This window comes from Anabas testudineus, chromosome 13, assembly GCF_900324465.2.
Source record: "Anabas testudineus chromosome 13, fAnaTes1.2, whole genome shotgun sequence".
Lineage (NCBI taxonomy): Eukaryota > Metazoa > Chordata > Actinopteri > Anabantiformes > Anabantidae > Anabas > Anabas testudineus.
Genome location: NC_046622.1, coordinates 8395916 through 8412707, shown reverse-complemented (window position 1 = coordinate 8412707; position 16792 = coordinate 8395916). Strand labels below are relative to the sequence as shown.

General features: G+C 43.2%; 1 protein-coding gene across 2 annotated transcripts in view; it reads right to left on the bottom strand.

Annotated features, from left to right (window-relative positions):
* The window catches only part of epha4l (eph receptor A4, like), a 51024-nt gene extending 42575 nt beyond the window's left edge, over window positions 1–8449 (bottom strand). For both annotated transcript variants that reach the window (XM_026376837.1, XM_026376844.1), the window contains exons 1-3: window positions 8262–8449; window positions 6537–6604; window positions 3404–4067 (exon numbers count right to left, since the gene is read on the bottom strand). In XM_026376837.1, coding sequence (XP_026232622.1) covers window positions 3404–4067; window positions 6537–6604; window positions 8262–8358 — 829 coding nt within the window. In that variant the 5' untranslated portion in view covers window positions 8359–8449. The remainder of the gene's footprint in view (window positions 1–3403; window positions 4068–6536; window positions 6605–8261) is intronic.
* Between the last annotated feature and the right edge of the window lie 8343 nt (window positions 8450–16792).

Here is a 16792-nt window from a genome sequence, read left to right as displayed (position 1 = left end):
AATTACGTGGTGAATTTAAAATGATGCTCCCAAGCGCATATTTAACACTGTCAACAGAGGGAGAGAGAGAACGGGAGACCTACATTGACTCACACACAATGAGTTGAGCACAGGAGAGTAACTTCATCCCTAAAAAACCTCTTAATCCCACACCAATGAGCGTTTTCAGCTCAGCAAAGACGACTGGGAATAAAGTAAGAGGAGAGGTATCTCAGGAGGGAAAATTGTATTAAATAAGAAGGAGCACAATAAATAGGAAAGGCTCAAATTTGCATACACAAGATATTCATCCAATTTTATGATGTTTGTTGTTTTTTGCTGCATTTCTTAGCAACCATTAACAAATGTGTGTGCGTGTTGATTGATGGTGCTGATAGGTGGTGGAGATATGGTTCACAGCTTGAATTAGAGCCTTGCAGTGTCAAAAGAGTCTGTCACCTTCACACCTCAACCAAGTTATACTTTCAACAAACACGTAAGTAAACAAAAACAACTCAAAGGGAAATATATAACACACACCCCAGTCCAAATATTTCTCTTGCTTGACAAAAAACAGTTAAGGTAATTATCATTTCCACATAATGACACACATAGTTCTCACTAATCTCTCCTTCCCATCAGCTCATCGACACCCCTCCAACAGTAGGGACCCCTTTACCAGATGAGAAGCGAGGAGACACCTTGACCCCCAGTTTTGCCCACAGAGCATGTGGGGGGAGGTGGTTAACACGGAAAGGGATCCCAAATGCAAACACACAGAGCTCCCTTAAGATCATGGGGCCCCTTAGCCCTCAGTGTCCCAGTTGCCCCTCTTGGCTTGGCCCAGGGTGTACACCCTAGCTACCTTTGGCCCACCTCAAGCCTCAGACACACATACACACATCCTAGCCACAGCTGTCAAAACCCTGACATCTTAATCAATCCTGGTTCCACGACCCTGTCGGATTCAGCTGTAAGATGGATGCAGAAGGGGCTGACCTCTGACCTCTGCCAGGGGTGGAGAATACAACTCCTACGTGGCATGTCACCCCCCCCCCTCTACCTCTTTCCCCTGAAACATCGCAAGCTTCTTTCGGCTCTGTCTCTGCCCCAAACAATAATGGGGGAGAGCCCATTCATCCCGGGGCTGGGAATCAGGGGCCAAGGTGCCCTTGTAACCCCAAACGTACACAAGACAAGCAAAAGCACACAAGTATGTGAATGAACACTCTTTCACACAATCAGGCTTGTGTGCACCATACAAAACATAAAAAAAATGTTTAAACCTAATGAAGTCTTACACACTCTCACACATTTCTAATTATAATAATATACATATACAAAATATGAAGAATATAGAAAAATTTACTCACACCTAACTCCACAACTTCCCCCCTCCACTCAAAAATGCTCCTGGTCAGTGTAGTCGCAAAAGAAAAGAGCCTGTCACACTGGAATATTAACCAGCTCATCAATGCACTTGAGGACTGACAATGACCAGCACCTTTTAACCCTTAAGTCACTAGATCTGACCCACGCACTGACGCCTTGGGCAGTCATGGTGAGTACATGTTATCCAGGGTCCGATTGAAAGTGACATGTTAAACTTTTTAAACTTAAGCTGAAGTAGAGTAGAGTGGATTTATTGGCACTGTAACTGTAAACAAGTAAAGCAGATGCAATGATATGTGAACTAAATGGATATATTGGCTTGAAAAGCAATACTGCTAGCTCAGAAGCTGGCAGATTCTACGAGACTGTGTTAGTCACATAAAATCCGCGGTCCCAGATTCTTTATTGCCTTCTTTGGAGGGTAACAGCTATTTATCTTCACTGGAATTAAAGAGTTGGAGATAAGGAGTCTATTTCAATGTTGAAGGCAATGTTGAAGTTTCGATATACAGCATGAGATCAGGGTTCTCATTATGATTTGAAACAAGAGAGGTTATTACAGTAAATTGCATGACATAAAGCCATTCCAGGAGAGATTTAACTGAAATCTGTAACTAACTACCATTTGGTCTCCTTCCCTTAACCCACCATCTCTCTCTGCATCTTTGAAGCCGACCCTGGGGACAGAAACCTGGCCGGAGTTATCAGCGCCAGGGGAGATGGGCCCCATTCCAAGTAAATGCTTAAAGTTCAAAAGATACTTTTTGACCAAATACACATGAGTACACACACAAACCCGTCTGTGACCAGTTGTACTCCTTTGCCTCTACACCCCTAAGCAGCCAGTAGCACCCATAAATCACAACATGTTTGTCATGCAATTAGTTCTCCAAGATAAAGGCTCCCTCGTAAATTAGGAGAGGTGTAGCGGTTCATCCCCTGTTAATCACCCATGCCCAGCCTCTGACCCCTCACTGCTGTGGCCCACTGGTTTTTGTGTGCGATGGTGGTGGGGGGTGGGTGGGGAATACCAATAAACTATTGTGGCAGAATTGGCATTCCCTCGTCTGGCCAGCTGACAACTGTGCTTTGGCTTGGCAAAATGCTGCATGTCATCCACAAAACAGCTGCTGAGCACTTCTAGCTGCTATCCACTATAGTGTTCTGCATAACATAAACTGTAATTTTCTGCGTGCAAAGAAACAAGCAAGACAAATTAGGGTAGACACTAACAAAAATGCCAGTTATCATCTGAGCCTAAGTGTGAATCCTCAGGTTTTGTGTGCATTTTTAGACAATGTTTTAAATTCACCAACATGCTGATAGCTCTATCATGCTCTTGGTTATAAAAAGTCTAGAAGGAGGCACTCTGTACTGACCTTAAAACCTCATCAAACAGCCGCCTATAGGATCACGGTAGGCTGAGATGAGAATAATCACCCACAAAGGGCTATTCCCCCAACCAAATAGCACTATTTCAACCCCATCACACAGCTGTGTATTTTCACTCTTCTCATACCTGCTTGGAATCATAAACTATTTCACCCCACCCCCTCCGTGCAAAAATCTCTTCTTCCCAGTTTCAGCTTAGATTGGGAATAAGAGCAAGAGCAGGTAGCGCTGAAAAGACACAGCGGTAGTGTGAACCAGTTGGAGCTCTATCCTTCACCCCCGGTGTCACCAATTCTCCTGGGACGCATCCCAGTCGCCTCCCAGTGGGCCTGCTAATTACTCCATTTACAATCATCATTGCTTCTATCACCCTACCAGACACTGGAAAGAAGACTGCAGATAGTGGGAGAGCAAGAAGAAAAAATATCCAGCGTGTGAAGTGGGTGGACTGAGGGAGTGCAGAGAGAGAAGGATAAAGAGAATGAAACATCTAATATAAGAGCCAGAGAAAAGGACAGGAGTGAAATCAAAAAGAGGTAGGACACTATACAAAAAAGCAGGAGAGTGGTCTATAAATAGAGAACAGGTGAAAACAGGAAGTCAGCCCCCAAAAAGCACAAGACAAAGGTCAGTTATTTACCTTGGCATTCTGCATTGCGCTCCTCATATCCAGGATTGCAAAGGCAGTTCCCAATGGGCACCAACCACTCTCCATCAGCCCCGCAGTACATCTTAGGAACCTCCTTCTCTTCTGAATTATCCACGCATGAGCCACGCACTTCCACAAGCGAGGAGGTATCAGCTCCAGTTATGGTATCAGGAAACTGGGCCAAGTTACGCACTGCTAAAGGACATTTCTTGTAGAAGACCCTGACTGACACAAGTGCAATGCATGCTCCAACATCCTGGAAGGCCAAATAGAAGCCCTTTCGGGTCAAAGCACCCACGTCTCGCACCTCCGTGTTCAGCTTCATGATGCGATCTCCGATGTCCACCTGAGTAAAGCTCTCGTCTGCAGCGATGGTATCAATCTTGCCGAACTGGTTTTCGCGAATGTAGCGCTCTTTGTCGTTGTTGGACTCATAATAGTAAAGGTTGAAGGTTTCCTTGCAGGTTCCCATGACCCCTGGGAGGCTGTTGCAGTCTCGAAGTGTGAACTTGATCTCAATGTAGACGCGCTGGGCACCGCCACGGGGGATCCAGTCAGTGCGGAGCCAGTTGTTCTGGTTTGGCTCCATGACATTACACACCTGGTATGTCCGAATGGGAATGTTCTTCTCATCCATAATACTCACTTCCTCCCACTGGGGAAAAGAAAACATTAAAAAAACATAAAAATATAACAAGGATATTGCAGATATATTTAAATGAAGAGTTCCATAAAGCATTCCTATTAAATAAAGTTATCAGCATTACAGCTACAATATTGTTAAAGGTTAAGAGCATCAAAAACCTCATTACTGCTAATATTAAAATGGACAATATACTGTAAGTAACACACATGACTGAGAGCCAGTTTATGCCAAGGATGAGAGCTACTGTGCAAAAGAGCATGTGAGAAAGATTAGTCAATATTTGAGTCTCAGTCGAGCAATTAATTGATGACTAAACTTAATACATATTTTACGAATGGCACCTAATAGACTTGTTAGGTCCTAATATAGAATCATAAAGAAATTAATATTCATGGCTTGTCCTCAACTGTGAGAAAGGAAAATTTTAATTAGTTCTATGCCTCAGTAATGCCTACAGTTCAATTACTTAGGGAGTGGTATACAAAATCCTCTTCAAACACACACTCGCACACTGAGAGACCTGAATGGTTCTCGGCAGCAGGAAAAGGAAAAAAAAGGAACGAATGAAAACAGGGGATTATGTGGATGGTCTCTGAATCAATGCTAATGATCTAATGTGTGCCTGCTTTACATCTGCATACGTGATGGCGACTGGGAGACAGAGGCACACATGTTCACCACTGTGAGAATGAACTCATAAGAAAGGGAGGGATTCCTGACACGGGGCACATGGATTACGTTCTCCACCACGAACTAGCTTACGTTTGCCGAAAAGGAATGTTTGTTTTACTTATGATAAAGTTCCCCTCTTGACAGAGCACTGCTGAGCAAATACAAGCATGTCTTGAGAGGCTCAACGCGGTGTGTTCCCCCTACGTTTTTCACTGTGTGTTTTAAAATAGAGTCTTTGACTGAGCTCGGGCTCTAAACAAGAGCAGACAGGCCTCTGGCTGCTGGAGTTTGAACCATTTAGAAAACTGTATGGAAAAAAGCATCATATTGGGACAGTGGAAGATATGGGTTATGCTGCCAGATTTGATTTGATGTCTTATCATAAACAATCTGGTTTTAAGTCTTATTTCTCTGGGGGAGGGTGGGATACTGCTAAACATAGCTGCAGCAGTATGATTTGAGGCAACGTCTATCATTCCCTGCTGTTCCATTCCACTCTGCTCCCTTTCCTTAACCCCCCTTTTGTTGTGGAAATCAAGCAGTGCTGAGATAAGGCCGCACCTTTCCCCGATAGCAGGAACGAGGGAGAATAAGGCCAATTGGTAGTAATGAGAGGGTGAATGCGGGCTTGGCAGGGCTGCCAGGACCCTGTCAATCACTTGTTTTGTGATAAAATGGCTGACGGGAGAACCCGAAGGTGCAGCACCGTTCGAGTTCATAGAGAAAAGCTTGTGAGCCGAGCCTGCAACAGCTGCACGAGGTGAAATTTTGTTCCCCTGGGTTTGTATTCAGTAGTTGACATAATTGTTGCTAATTTGTATAAATATTCATAAAACATTAAAAGGCTCACTTGTGCTCATTATCACATTTCTCGAAGTAGAACAAATGCAGCAGTCACTGTTGACTGTTATTTATTTGATGTGAACAATTATTAATTTAGGTCACCACTGAATTTCAAAGATATCAAGCCTAAATTCCTTTTTCTCCTTTTTATATGATCAAATTTATACTTTTAGTAAATACGTGGCATGTTTTTTACCTTTCCCTGTGCTTGTGGCACACTGTGACCACTGTGGGTCTTTCTCTTATCAGTCTCTCTGTAGATATCCTAATTAGACCGAGGGATCGCGCATGAGGCCGATGCTATACCCTGTTGCTTTACAGCCTGATCCAGTCGTCCTGCGGCAAGGGTTGAACCCCACTGCACTTTCCCCCTTATTCATCCATTCCAGAGGAGCCTCTCTCAGCTGCCAAGTTCCTCTCTCTCCCTCTTTCCCTCTCCTTCTCTTCAACTCAATGGTGGAAAGGGATATAAAGTTTCTCCACAAAGGCCGATTCAATCCACCGTCTATTCAGGAAACCTGACGCCCGCTGCAGTATCAGCCCCAGGATCTGACCATTACAGAGTGGTTAGAGAGAAGGGGAACAGGGAGAAATGGTTGCAGGGGGTGTTGGGGATGCGGGGGTGCCTATAGACCCAATAGTTCTCAAAATAAATTCTGGGGAACCCATGGGGCCCCTATCTGTAGCCAACAAAATTCCAATTAAGTCATATTTGAGCGTAAGATACTGGAAATTATGCCTTGATCTCAGCCTGATACTAACACCCCTACAGCTACACAATAAATTATCAACAAAGCTGTTCTCATAAAGAGCTCACCAGGACAAAATCTTATCAAAGAGGGCTTGTGTATCTGTTTGGCGGTCCAGTCCACAGTTCCTGCCAATAATGGATATTATCTCTCCATTTTTCCTCAATAGGGGACCATGCGTCCTAACAAGGAGACACTTCTTTGCAGTACTTACCCCTCCTTCTGTCGGGTTGGCGACCCATCCCAGCTCCCCCTGTACAGCTCTGGAGTCCAGTAACGTGACTGGAAAACAAGAATTAGAGAAGTGAGCACGCAGTCTCAGTGCGTCCATGCACCATCTAGTCCAAGAAGAGACAAATGTGGTTGATTCGGTGGAAATTCTTAGACTTAGATTTAGCTCATGTTCTTTTAGGGCTTCATGGATGAAGCTGTTGAGGCGGTTGATTAAGTACAAAATGATGACTGTCAGCGCAGAGGGAGGGTGAAAACTGGAGGACAAAGACTCTTATAAATAACAAATTAGTAAATGTTTTGCTCTAATTCCCTGCCTTCAGTTTTACTTGTTGTTTTAATTGATTTTCCTACATGAAAAGGATTTTCTGCATACGCATTTTCCCAGGGTGAATAAAATAACGATTTTTCAGTTTGCGCAGCAGCAGCTTTAAGAATCAATTAGATATCCGTTTGCATAAACTTGGTCGACGGAGAACAAAACGCATCTGAAAAAGCTTCTGACAAATAAACTGCCTTTCGCAACATTTTCATTTATAGAGAGAAAGAAAAAAAAAAAAAAACACCAAACCTGTGGAACACGGATTCAAAAAAGCTTTGGATTTAATTAAATGGCACAGTGTGCTCTCTTTATCTATATGCTTTTTCATATTTTCTGTTGTTTTGGTGTGAATACAATGCTTCATCTGTATAAATCAATGAATCTGGATATAATAAAGACTGGTCCGTTTAAAATCTGAATCGATTGTTTCATATTTCCATAAACTGAGCCCGTGATGGACAATTGTAGACAGTAGCAGAAGGGACAGAGACACGTCGCACTACAGGAGACAGGCGCCGCGCATTAGATGGGATTCTTTTTAAATTAAGTGTATAATTCACAGTGTTTGCATTAGAAAGCAGTCCGCACTCTGCTCTGGGCCTAAAATGGTTTTTGAAAGTGGGTGCGCTGCGCCTCGGCACCCCGAGCGGGCAACTCTGCCCCCGAAACCTCCTGAGTTCTGATTCTGTGCAGGACACAACATTTCAACATGCTGCACTTCAGTGTTTGGTCGCTCTCCAGTAAAATTATACCTTGATGCAGCAGAATCGAGGACATTTTATTAATCTCTGGAAACCGTCCTTTAGATTCGGTGTTGATCCAAAGCAGCGCGCAGCATAACTGAACTTTTGGACTTGGTTTTCCTGTCGCTCCTATAATTATCCCACACCAAAACACACAGACAGGGAGAGCGATCATTGTGAAATATATCAGGCTGCTTAGTCAGTCAGATGTGTGACTCGCAAATTCACCTAATCTCTGCTGAACGGAACATGCTCGTTAGAAGCCCCGCGACATTAAACTGCTTTTAGAGCAGACATCGGCTTCACTATCCCCCGTTCACAGCAAGTATCGGGGCTACAAGTACCCCTGCCTCCAGCCTTTCGGCAGCTTTGACTATTAAAACCTGAGGCGAGACCAGAACAGTCCCCGTGCATTAAGAAGAACCACTTCTCATTCTCCTTTCGTTCACATAAAACCACACAGAAGTCTGTGCGTAAAAGGGGCCCCTCGGTATTTTCCATCATTAAACTCATCGTGGCTCCGTGCACTCGCAAACAGGGGCCACGAAGTGAGGCTCCGCAGCGCAAACATGCACACAGACGGAGACGGGTGACCAAGTGAGTGAGTGAGTCCGCGGCAGTTGTCTTCTTCAGACAGCCTTACCTTCGTTTGGGGGGTATATCCGTCCCGGCGAAACAAATGTAGAAATCCCCAAAACAAGAAAGGTGACCGTGAACAAAATCCCTGCCATGAGTGCCATTTGCGTCGTTGTCCCGTTTTCTCTCCTCTTTTTCTTTCGTTGCTCTTCTCCCAGGTCCTGCTCTCGCTCTCTCTCTCTCTCTCTCGCACTCCCTCTCTCTCCCTCTCTCTCTCTTTCCCAGTGGAATATGGGCTTGAAGCGGACACGGGGAGAGAGACGCACCGAGCGCACCACAGCCAGGAGGCGGGTCTACTGTGTCTGTTCTGACGCGGACCTCGTCAATCCATGTAGGAAACGCAGTGGACAGAGGGGAAAGAGGGGGGTGAATAATCATTGATTACCCCCCTGAACACCCCGAAACAAGTCACTGTCCCATTTATACTGATTATAGTCAAAAATACGACGAGATGGTGACTGTGTCAGGGGGCATGTCTCCACCACAGATGCTACGCAGGTACAGATGTGAAGTAACACTCCCAGCGATATTATAAGAATAAACTCTCATCTCAACAGTGAAAAAAACAGAAAGCAAGTGTCCGTGCGCGTGTGTGCGTGTGCGTGGTGCCTCATTTAATTAAGCCTGTAGCTTGTTTAGGGATTGAAGTCTTCTCCAATATCAATTTAACTTTAAATGGCACAAAACGCGCATTAACTACATATTTGTATATAAACATCCAGTCCTTCAGCTGCTGTCTTCTCTGATCCTTCAGGTCTCGCTGTGCGGATCCTGCATGTAGTCTGTCTCCAGTCAAGCGCAGCGCTGTCCAAGGTGAGCCGCATCAGATCAAGGTCGCCACCTAGCGGAGGTTTTGACGCCTGTTCTGCCTTCAAAATTGGATTTAAGAGCAATCATGAGCATGACCTCCGTAACATTACACGGTATTGCACTTTGTGAAATTGACAATAGCCGGTTTGTGATCAGTGGGGAGTTGTGTGCTGGATTGTTGTCACTTGCTATTATTCCAATATTATCAAGGGTTAGCAGGTATTTATGATGAAATGTGCACATGGATCCAGCCATCAGTGCAGAGGACAGCAGGTTAGGTGTTAGGGTTGAGCTGCTGAGGCGAATGATATGCAGAAGTCGATGCTACTTAGGCCATTTTGCCACAGATAAAGGCTGCATTGTTCACGACAGAGAAAAGCCAGCTGTATCCAGGTCTGGGGTTTTGCCCTGGGTGCTCTCACTCTCACGTCCTCCTACACAGGTCATCTATTGCTCCCATGAGATGTTCCAATTGCAGCGGCCAGCAGGCAAACTTTCAATGATCTGCACAGGAGATTGTCACTGTGTGGGCAGGTTAGGGTGTTCTGCATCACCACACACTGCAGCCAGCGACTACAGATAGGCTTTCACATCCACAACCACAGCCTTAATAAGATTGTGTCTCCTTTAGGGTAGAATGTGGCCTTTACAGATTACAGAGACCGTGAATCAGTTGAGAAACATCCACTATGCTGAGGTGTCCTTGGGCCAGTCACTGGATCCCTATCAGTTGTAGTACTGCAGATCTTTTCCGACGGGGAGAAGTCACAACAGAATTTCATCATATGAATCCGAAAATCATCTCGCTGTGTTTTATGTGAAGTCTGCTGTCTTTAAAATTTAAATGAAGCTGCATGCATTTTTAATTTTGGTGGCTTTATTTGGCTTCAGAAACCTGTTTGTGCAATAGTGCAGACGATAAGACGTTTCTCACAAATTCAGCAGGTGTCTGAATGCAATTATTTTTCTCATCTCCTTACAGTATCTGGATGTGAATGTGTCTTTGAGTAGAAATATACTGTAGTCTGTAGCCTCTAGCGTTCACGTTTGGCAGATCCCGAGTGCCCTAGTTCCCATGCTTTTATTGTAGCCGTCACACCAACCTCAGGCTTCCAACACTTGGCTACGATACATTTATACCAGCACATACAAGGAAACATCTAGGAGCTTTCTCAGAGGTGATCAAACTGCAAAACGATTCACCTTTGTCTTAAATGATACTAAAGACAGCATGGCTTTGTTTTCTCCTCATCAATGCCACTCACAGAATATATATACTGTCTTTATACACTTAAACATGAAAGTTAAACTAATGCATCCCTGTAATGAATCCTCTCTTCATGAACGTGGTAACATTCAGTTTTAGAGAGATTTTCATTCAATATGATCATTTTTAAAGTTTATGCTTCGTGTAGCTGGTCTGAAAGGACAATAATTAAGTTAAGATCTCACACTACCTGAAAAACAAAAACACTTTTCCTGTTTTCCCTTGACAACAAGCTCCAAAGCCAAAGGGAGACCAGGGGGGATACGTTTGATTGTTTTCAAGCAATGGAGAAAATTTTATGGACCAACAATGACGGTGGTGGCCGGGACAGGGTGTGAGTGGGCGGGTGGTGTCTATTGTCTTGCTTTATTTGTGTCACAGTGTTTTTGATTGATTACACTTCCATCGTTTCCTTTATCTTCCTGTCAAACCAGTGGAGTGGTAGAGTGCCCCCCACATTCCCTCCCTCCACTAGCCCACTCCGCTTTCTCCAGATGGCATCCGCTGCCCACACATCTGCATTGTGTGCCAATCATGCACACAGACCCCAAATCCTCTGCCTGTGCAGACACACACACACACACACACACACACTCTGAAAGAAAGTCGCACAAACTTGTGATATACCCCAATTTGCTGATGTTGCACTCTTACAGCTTTTTAAATATTATCAGTTATATTTATTTACCCCTCTAACATGGCGGACGTCCTAACATGTTTTTTCTGGATGGATCTGAAACAGCTTTTCCACCCTAAGAAAAAGTTGTCATGGCAACACTTTAATAACATTCATTTCACAAGATCCATCTCATGTTCCCCAGCATCAAGGAAGAATAGTCTATTCATTCTGACAAAGACCCAAGTGTGTCTACCTCAGTAAATAATGTTTTGGTTTCGAGAGTATAGTCATTGCTGTTTTAATCAACACTCATTTCTAATGGCCTTGCACCTACATCTAATGTGCATATAATTGCTTATTCGAGGAACTTAATAACACGCATCATCATCATTGTGCTGCTGAAGCATCAGTGCTCTTGATGATAAAGAAGCTACTGTAAATTATATGATACTGAAAGTCCTGCTTTCTGCTAGAAATATGTTTTAAAACCAGTGTCTTGATTGTAAATGTGTTGTCAGGTGAAGTAAATGAAGTCATGTGTTCCCAACTCTGAAAAAAAAACCAGCTTAATCACTCACATCTTCAGGATGTGCGCCACACATTGTCAGCAAAGCAAAAATCCTCCAACCCCCTACACCCCTGTCATCCTCTCCCACCTCCCTCACTACAGTTCGGAGCATTGTTTAAAATAAAAACCCTTTAAGTACCTCCTGCTGGCCTGTTACCCCCTCCTCCAGGCTACGGGCCCTGCCCACCGCCTTCGGACCCCCAGGTTCTTGCAGTGTCCCTCCGGCCTACTGTCATGAAGACAGTCCCTGGAGGTCAAAGCGAGTGGGAGTCAGAGGACTGACTCCCTGACTAAAGCAGAAAGGGAAGAAGAGATCAAAGGAGCAGCAGGAGATCTGCTCTGAACCAGAAAGTCAGAACCGAGGTGAAATCCAGGGGACTAGAAATATTGCTCACACAAACACACACATGCACCCAGGTTTTATTCAGCAGGTTTTTTTTTTATACACAACTTTTTATCAACCAAATCACCTGAGACCATTTTTTTTCAAAATGTCAAATCTCCCATTAATTATAGCAGGTCATTTTAAGTCAACAGATGATAATGTCAGTTGCTGATGTTAATCTGTCAGGAGTTGCTACTTTATCTGCAAAAGTCTCTGTTAATTGCATGTCTTAATCCGTTGCTGTCTCCTCTCCAAGCTTTCCCCATTATTTGATAACTGCAGCACTCATAATGCCTGTTGAGTGTTTCCTTTTTATCTCCTCTGGACAACCTTTAGAAATGTTTATGAAACATAATATCTTACTTGCATCATGTCTGTGTTTATCTTCCGAGCTACTGCTTAACCAGTCACATTCCTTTTCTATTTACATTTACATTTGAGGCATTCGGAAGATGCTGTCACCCAGAACTTTTTACAAACCTGCTCAGTATTCATGATTAAGACAAAACCACCGCTTCAACAGAAGCTAGACATTTAGAGGCAAATCCGATGCACCACCCTCCTTGTATTTTCCTTGGTGTTAAGACTTGAAGTGATAAAAACATGTCTTTATTTGTCATATGCAGCACTTTCAGTCCAAAGCTTCTGTGACATTTCTGAACAAACTGATGAAGACATGACAGTCTGAGCAGGTGGCCTACAATTGACTGGTCCCTGCTTCGCCAGTGAAGCTTTCCAATCCAAATGCTGCTTTTACCTGATTTGCAGTAAATGGCTATAAGAGGGTCTTAAATGAGGTCGATGTCCTCATGCATGTCATTGTGGACAAACTGAGGCTAATAAAGCAGTGGCATTCATCTTCAAATTTGCAATACTCGGCTACTTTAAATAAAATATGATTGATCTGATGCCTTGTTAGCTCTGAAATGCTGCAAACTACTAGTCATCCACCAGCATCCATCTCCACACCACACACCAAGTCGTTGACTGTTTCCTGACCTATTCACGCCCCTGCCACCCAGCTCTTTACCCCCTGATGGCATCGTGTCAGTCGATATGCATCACGGCAGGTCCGGCAGTCGAGCCCAGCAGGCGCAGGCTCTCTCTGCGATTGTGGAAAAGCAGCCGGCAAGAGATCCTTTGTGTCATTTCAGAATTACCTGAGGGTTTTCAAAGCAGACTGTTGTTGTGTCTACCCTGTTGTTTACCACCCTTCATTTTCCAGTCCTGAGTTGTTGTTCTGGGAAATGCCACTGATTTGAGACTTGACAGCAGGAGGTACTGTATGTGCTCATACAGAGAGTTTCTCTAATGCCACGCTGTAATATCAAGACATATCGAGGTTACATGCCTTTCTGTAGCAAGTCTGAAAGAAGTAAATGGAAAGTGCAACAGAAATGTGCATTTTATGAAAACCTAGACTTTTTCCTCCACTGTGACTAATGCAGATGATTTACAAGTTGCTCTGAGGTGTTTTATTAGATGTAAAAGTCGCAAAGTTGGATCAAAGTCACAAATTACTTTTTGTAATCCCATGAAAACCTATTTATTTTACTGTTTTCTTGTAAAAGCATCATTTTTGGTTGTTATGGGACTGTGCAACAATTCAGCAAACTCTCATCTGGCTGCTAGATTAAGCTGCTGACGTTAGGTGCATTTAGATGTCTGTGGCAGCACAGTCAGTCAGCGCTTAAAGCATCAACACAAGCTACAAATCAGCTCCAACTCTTGGCAGCTTTGGGAATTTCATGTAAAAGATTAGACACAAAAGACATTTTGGCAACGGCAAAAGGGAATAAGCTCTTCAGGGGAGATAATTTGAGGTGTCTCTAAGTTATTTTATGGTGCAGTGTCAGGCGTTTCAGAGAACCTCCTTATCATCAAACTTAGAAATGAAGAGGTGGAGGAGTGACACTGAGTCTGTGTATGTGGAAGACATCTGTTGCTTATATGCCTCCATGAGGAAAATTACCCTAATCCTTGGCATTTTTGTAACAGCGTATGTGCATGTGTATAAACACACGAGTGAACGTGTGCATGAACTATTTAAACACATCAACATTTCATTAATAAGAGTCATGCACAGGCCCTATCTCTCTGTCTGAGATACTGTTTTAATTGTGTAGCTTACAACACAGACTGAGACACAGTGTCACAGTAACACCCAGAATGACACTTGGCTGAACCATCAAACTTGTGATTATTGTGTTCCAATTGACTTAAGCTCCTGAGTTAGTGAGAAAAGAGAGAAGGCACAGAAGGTAGTGGGAGTTTAAAGCACACAATGAGCATTTGCTGTGAGACACACTGGTGCAAATCAAAAGTGCCATGGGAAGAACTGTGGTGTCCTAATATCATTATTCTAAACAAATCAGATCCCACTCTATTGGAAGCCTGTATTTCAACCCAGTGGTGCCGATGTTAACAAGAGTGGTTTTCGAAATGAAGACCACATTTTCCGGTGGTTACAAGTCACAGAGATTGTTGCTAACCAAAATCTTCAGCTTTATTTGTGGCTGACAAACAGGCCTCGTCTCCTGTATGTGCCATAAAACAACCAAACTCTACAGCCTTATAGAGCGGTGTGTCACAGGAAATAACACACAAAACTCATAAATATGTTAATCACTTATTTATGGTAGATGACTGCACATAGTAAGATTGAATTAATACATCTGCATATTGATTAGATTGGTTGACGCCAGTGATCAGGGAAAAGGAAAATTATGCTCTGATGGCAGCCATGTTTGTGTTTGTGTTAGCAAATTATAAGACAGGAAAGTAATCTGCTGCATTTAGAGGTCTAAATGTCTGCTAGCAGTTACGTTGGGCTGCTTGTTTGATGTTTTTAATCAGTGTCTGTCTTATATCAATATGATGTCTATCAGTTCAGTTGGTGAATAAACAGATTTTAAAACATTTAAAAGGACAGAAACAGTGCAGCTCTAGTCTCCATGCAAACAGAATGTGTCATTTGTAGACCATTACCTTGAGTTTTTATTTCAGCTTTTTGAATAGCGGCTTTGTAAAAAACAGAAAATACAAAAAAGAAATGCAAAGCTCTACTTGACTCAAGGTTTTAAACAAACTAGTTCACACTGCAGGTTATAAAAGTGTTCACACTTAGTTTGAATGACCACACTCAAAAGCAACAAATACATTTGCTGTCACATATTTGAGATTCAATAATTAGTACAAATGCAGTTTTTCTGAACTGTCTCTCTTGGGAGTGGTTCGTGGTGCTTCACTCTAAGTGTTGAGCAAGTGGAAAGGAAGTAGTTCAAATTAAATGTTGACTCCACCTGCAGAAGGTGAGCTAATAGACAATTCAACAAGCAAAAAATCCAGCGGGACTCAATATTTCAATTTCTGTTAGTTGTTTACCAAGATAAGCCAAATTAACTTTCTCTGTGGGCTGAACCAAATGTGATTCACGCATTTTGCAAGTTCATGGAGGCAGCACATTGTTCATCACACTGAACATCATTCACTCGCTCCAGTGTAAATAGAATAGAAATAGAAATAGAAATGTTTAATCTCACAATCTATGATGATATCTGCAAAACCCACGGTGTGTGGAGTCCATCTAGTGTTGTACAGAGATGCTAAAATAAAATATTTTGTTATTTTTTTATATTTCGTTATTTACCCCCTGTACTCCTGTTCCTTCTCCTGGGGCAGGCTGTTTTTGCACCATGGGTGTTGATAGAGGAGCTGTGTGAGGTAGGGCTGAGCATGGTAATCACCTAAAGGTGGGCTGGTTGCTATGGTGTCCCCCCGCTGCACAGTGACAGCAGCAAGAGCTTATTGAGTTGCACAGAGGAGGAGAGAGCTGTCAAGCTGTCGAGAGCACTGAGGATTACACACACACGTACTCACACACACATACACAACATAATTTCACTTACTATGTGAAGACCTTCAAGCTGACTTTTAACATGAACTCAAGTCTAAATCTAATCTTAGCCTAACTCCAAAGACAGAAACACAACCTCACAATATGTATATTTTCTCATGAGTATCTATTTGTGTTCCAATAAAAATAGTTCCCAAGAGGATGGAGGTACAAGGAGAACAAGAACACACTAAGAGGATAGGCGCGCTGACGGTAGAAAAACACACAAGATGCACACGCGGGGCACAGTCAAGAACACATGCAAAGACTAAAACAAACTTATTCAAAATAATCATATTCACAGAGAGACACAGCCGTCTAAAGCAACTGACAGCTGCCCACATATTTGCTTGAAATGAGCATATTCAAACACACACACACACAGATGGGGGGGGGGAGCGAACAACCGAGGGAGGCAGCCAGATCTAGTCACACCAACCATCTAAAACACACAGCAGCACACTTGCAGCACGGGACAATATGTGCTGATAACAAACTGCAGCAGCCCAACACCAAATATCAAGCTGGGGAGCTGTGGGGTACACGCACAGCCTGCTGTCTCCCACTGGACCCAAACTAACACAAACACTCATCGAGACATGTGCTGCAAATAAAAAGAGAGAAGAAGTTGTTTTTCTGTCAGAAAGCAAACATGCACACACAATTCCCTAATAAATTGAAACTTTGATTGTTTTTCAGATGTTCCCTTCTTGCACATGCACACACACAGTCACACTTAAGCACACACACATACACATAAGTAGCACCTCCATGCCAAAATAGCAATTACCCATCCTGTGCTGTGAGATATGAGCTGCTGGAACCCTGGAGCAGCCGCCTGTTATTACTTATGTAAATATCGCATGGCAGTGTCTCCATCCAATTTGGAAAAGAATGACAGTATGTATGTATGTGTGTGTTTGGAGGTTTATCTGCATAAGGAGAAAAAGTAACAGCATTGTGTGTGTTTATGTGCTTGCAGGTGCTGCGTGAA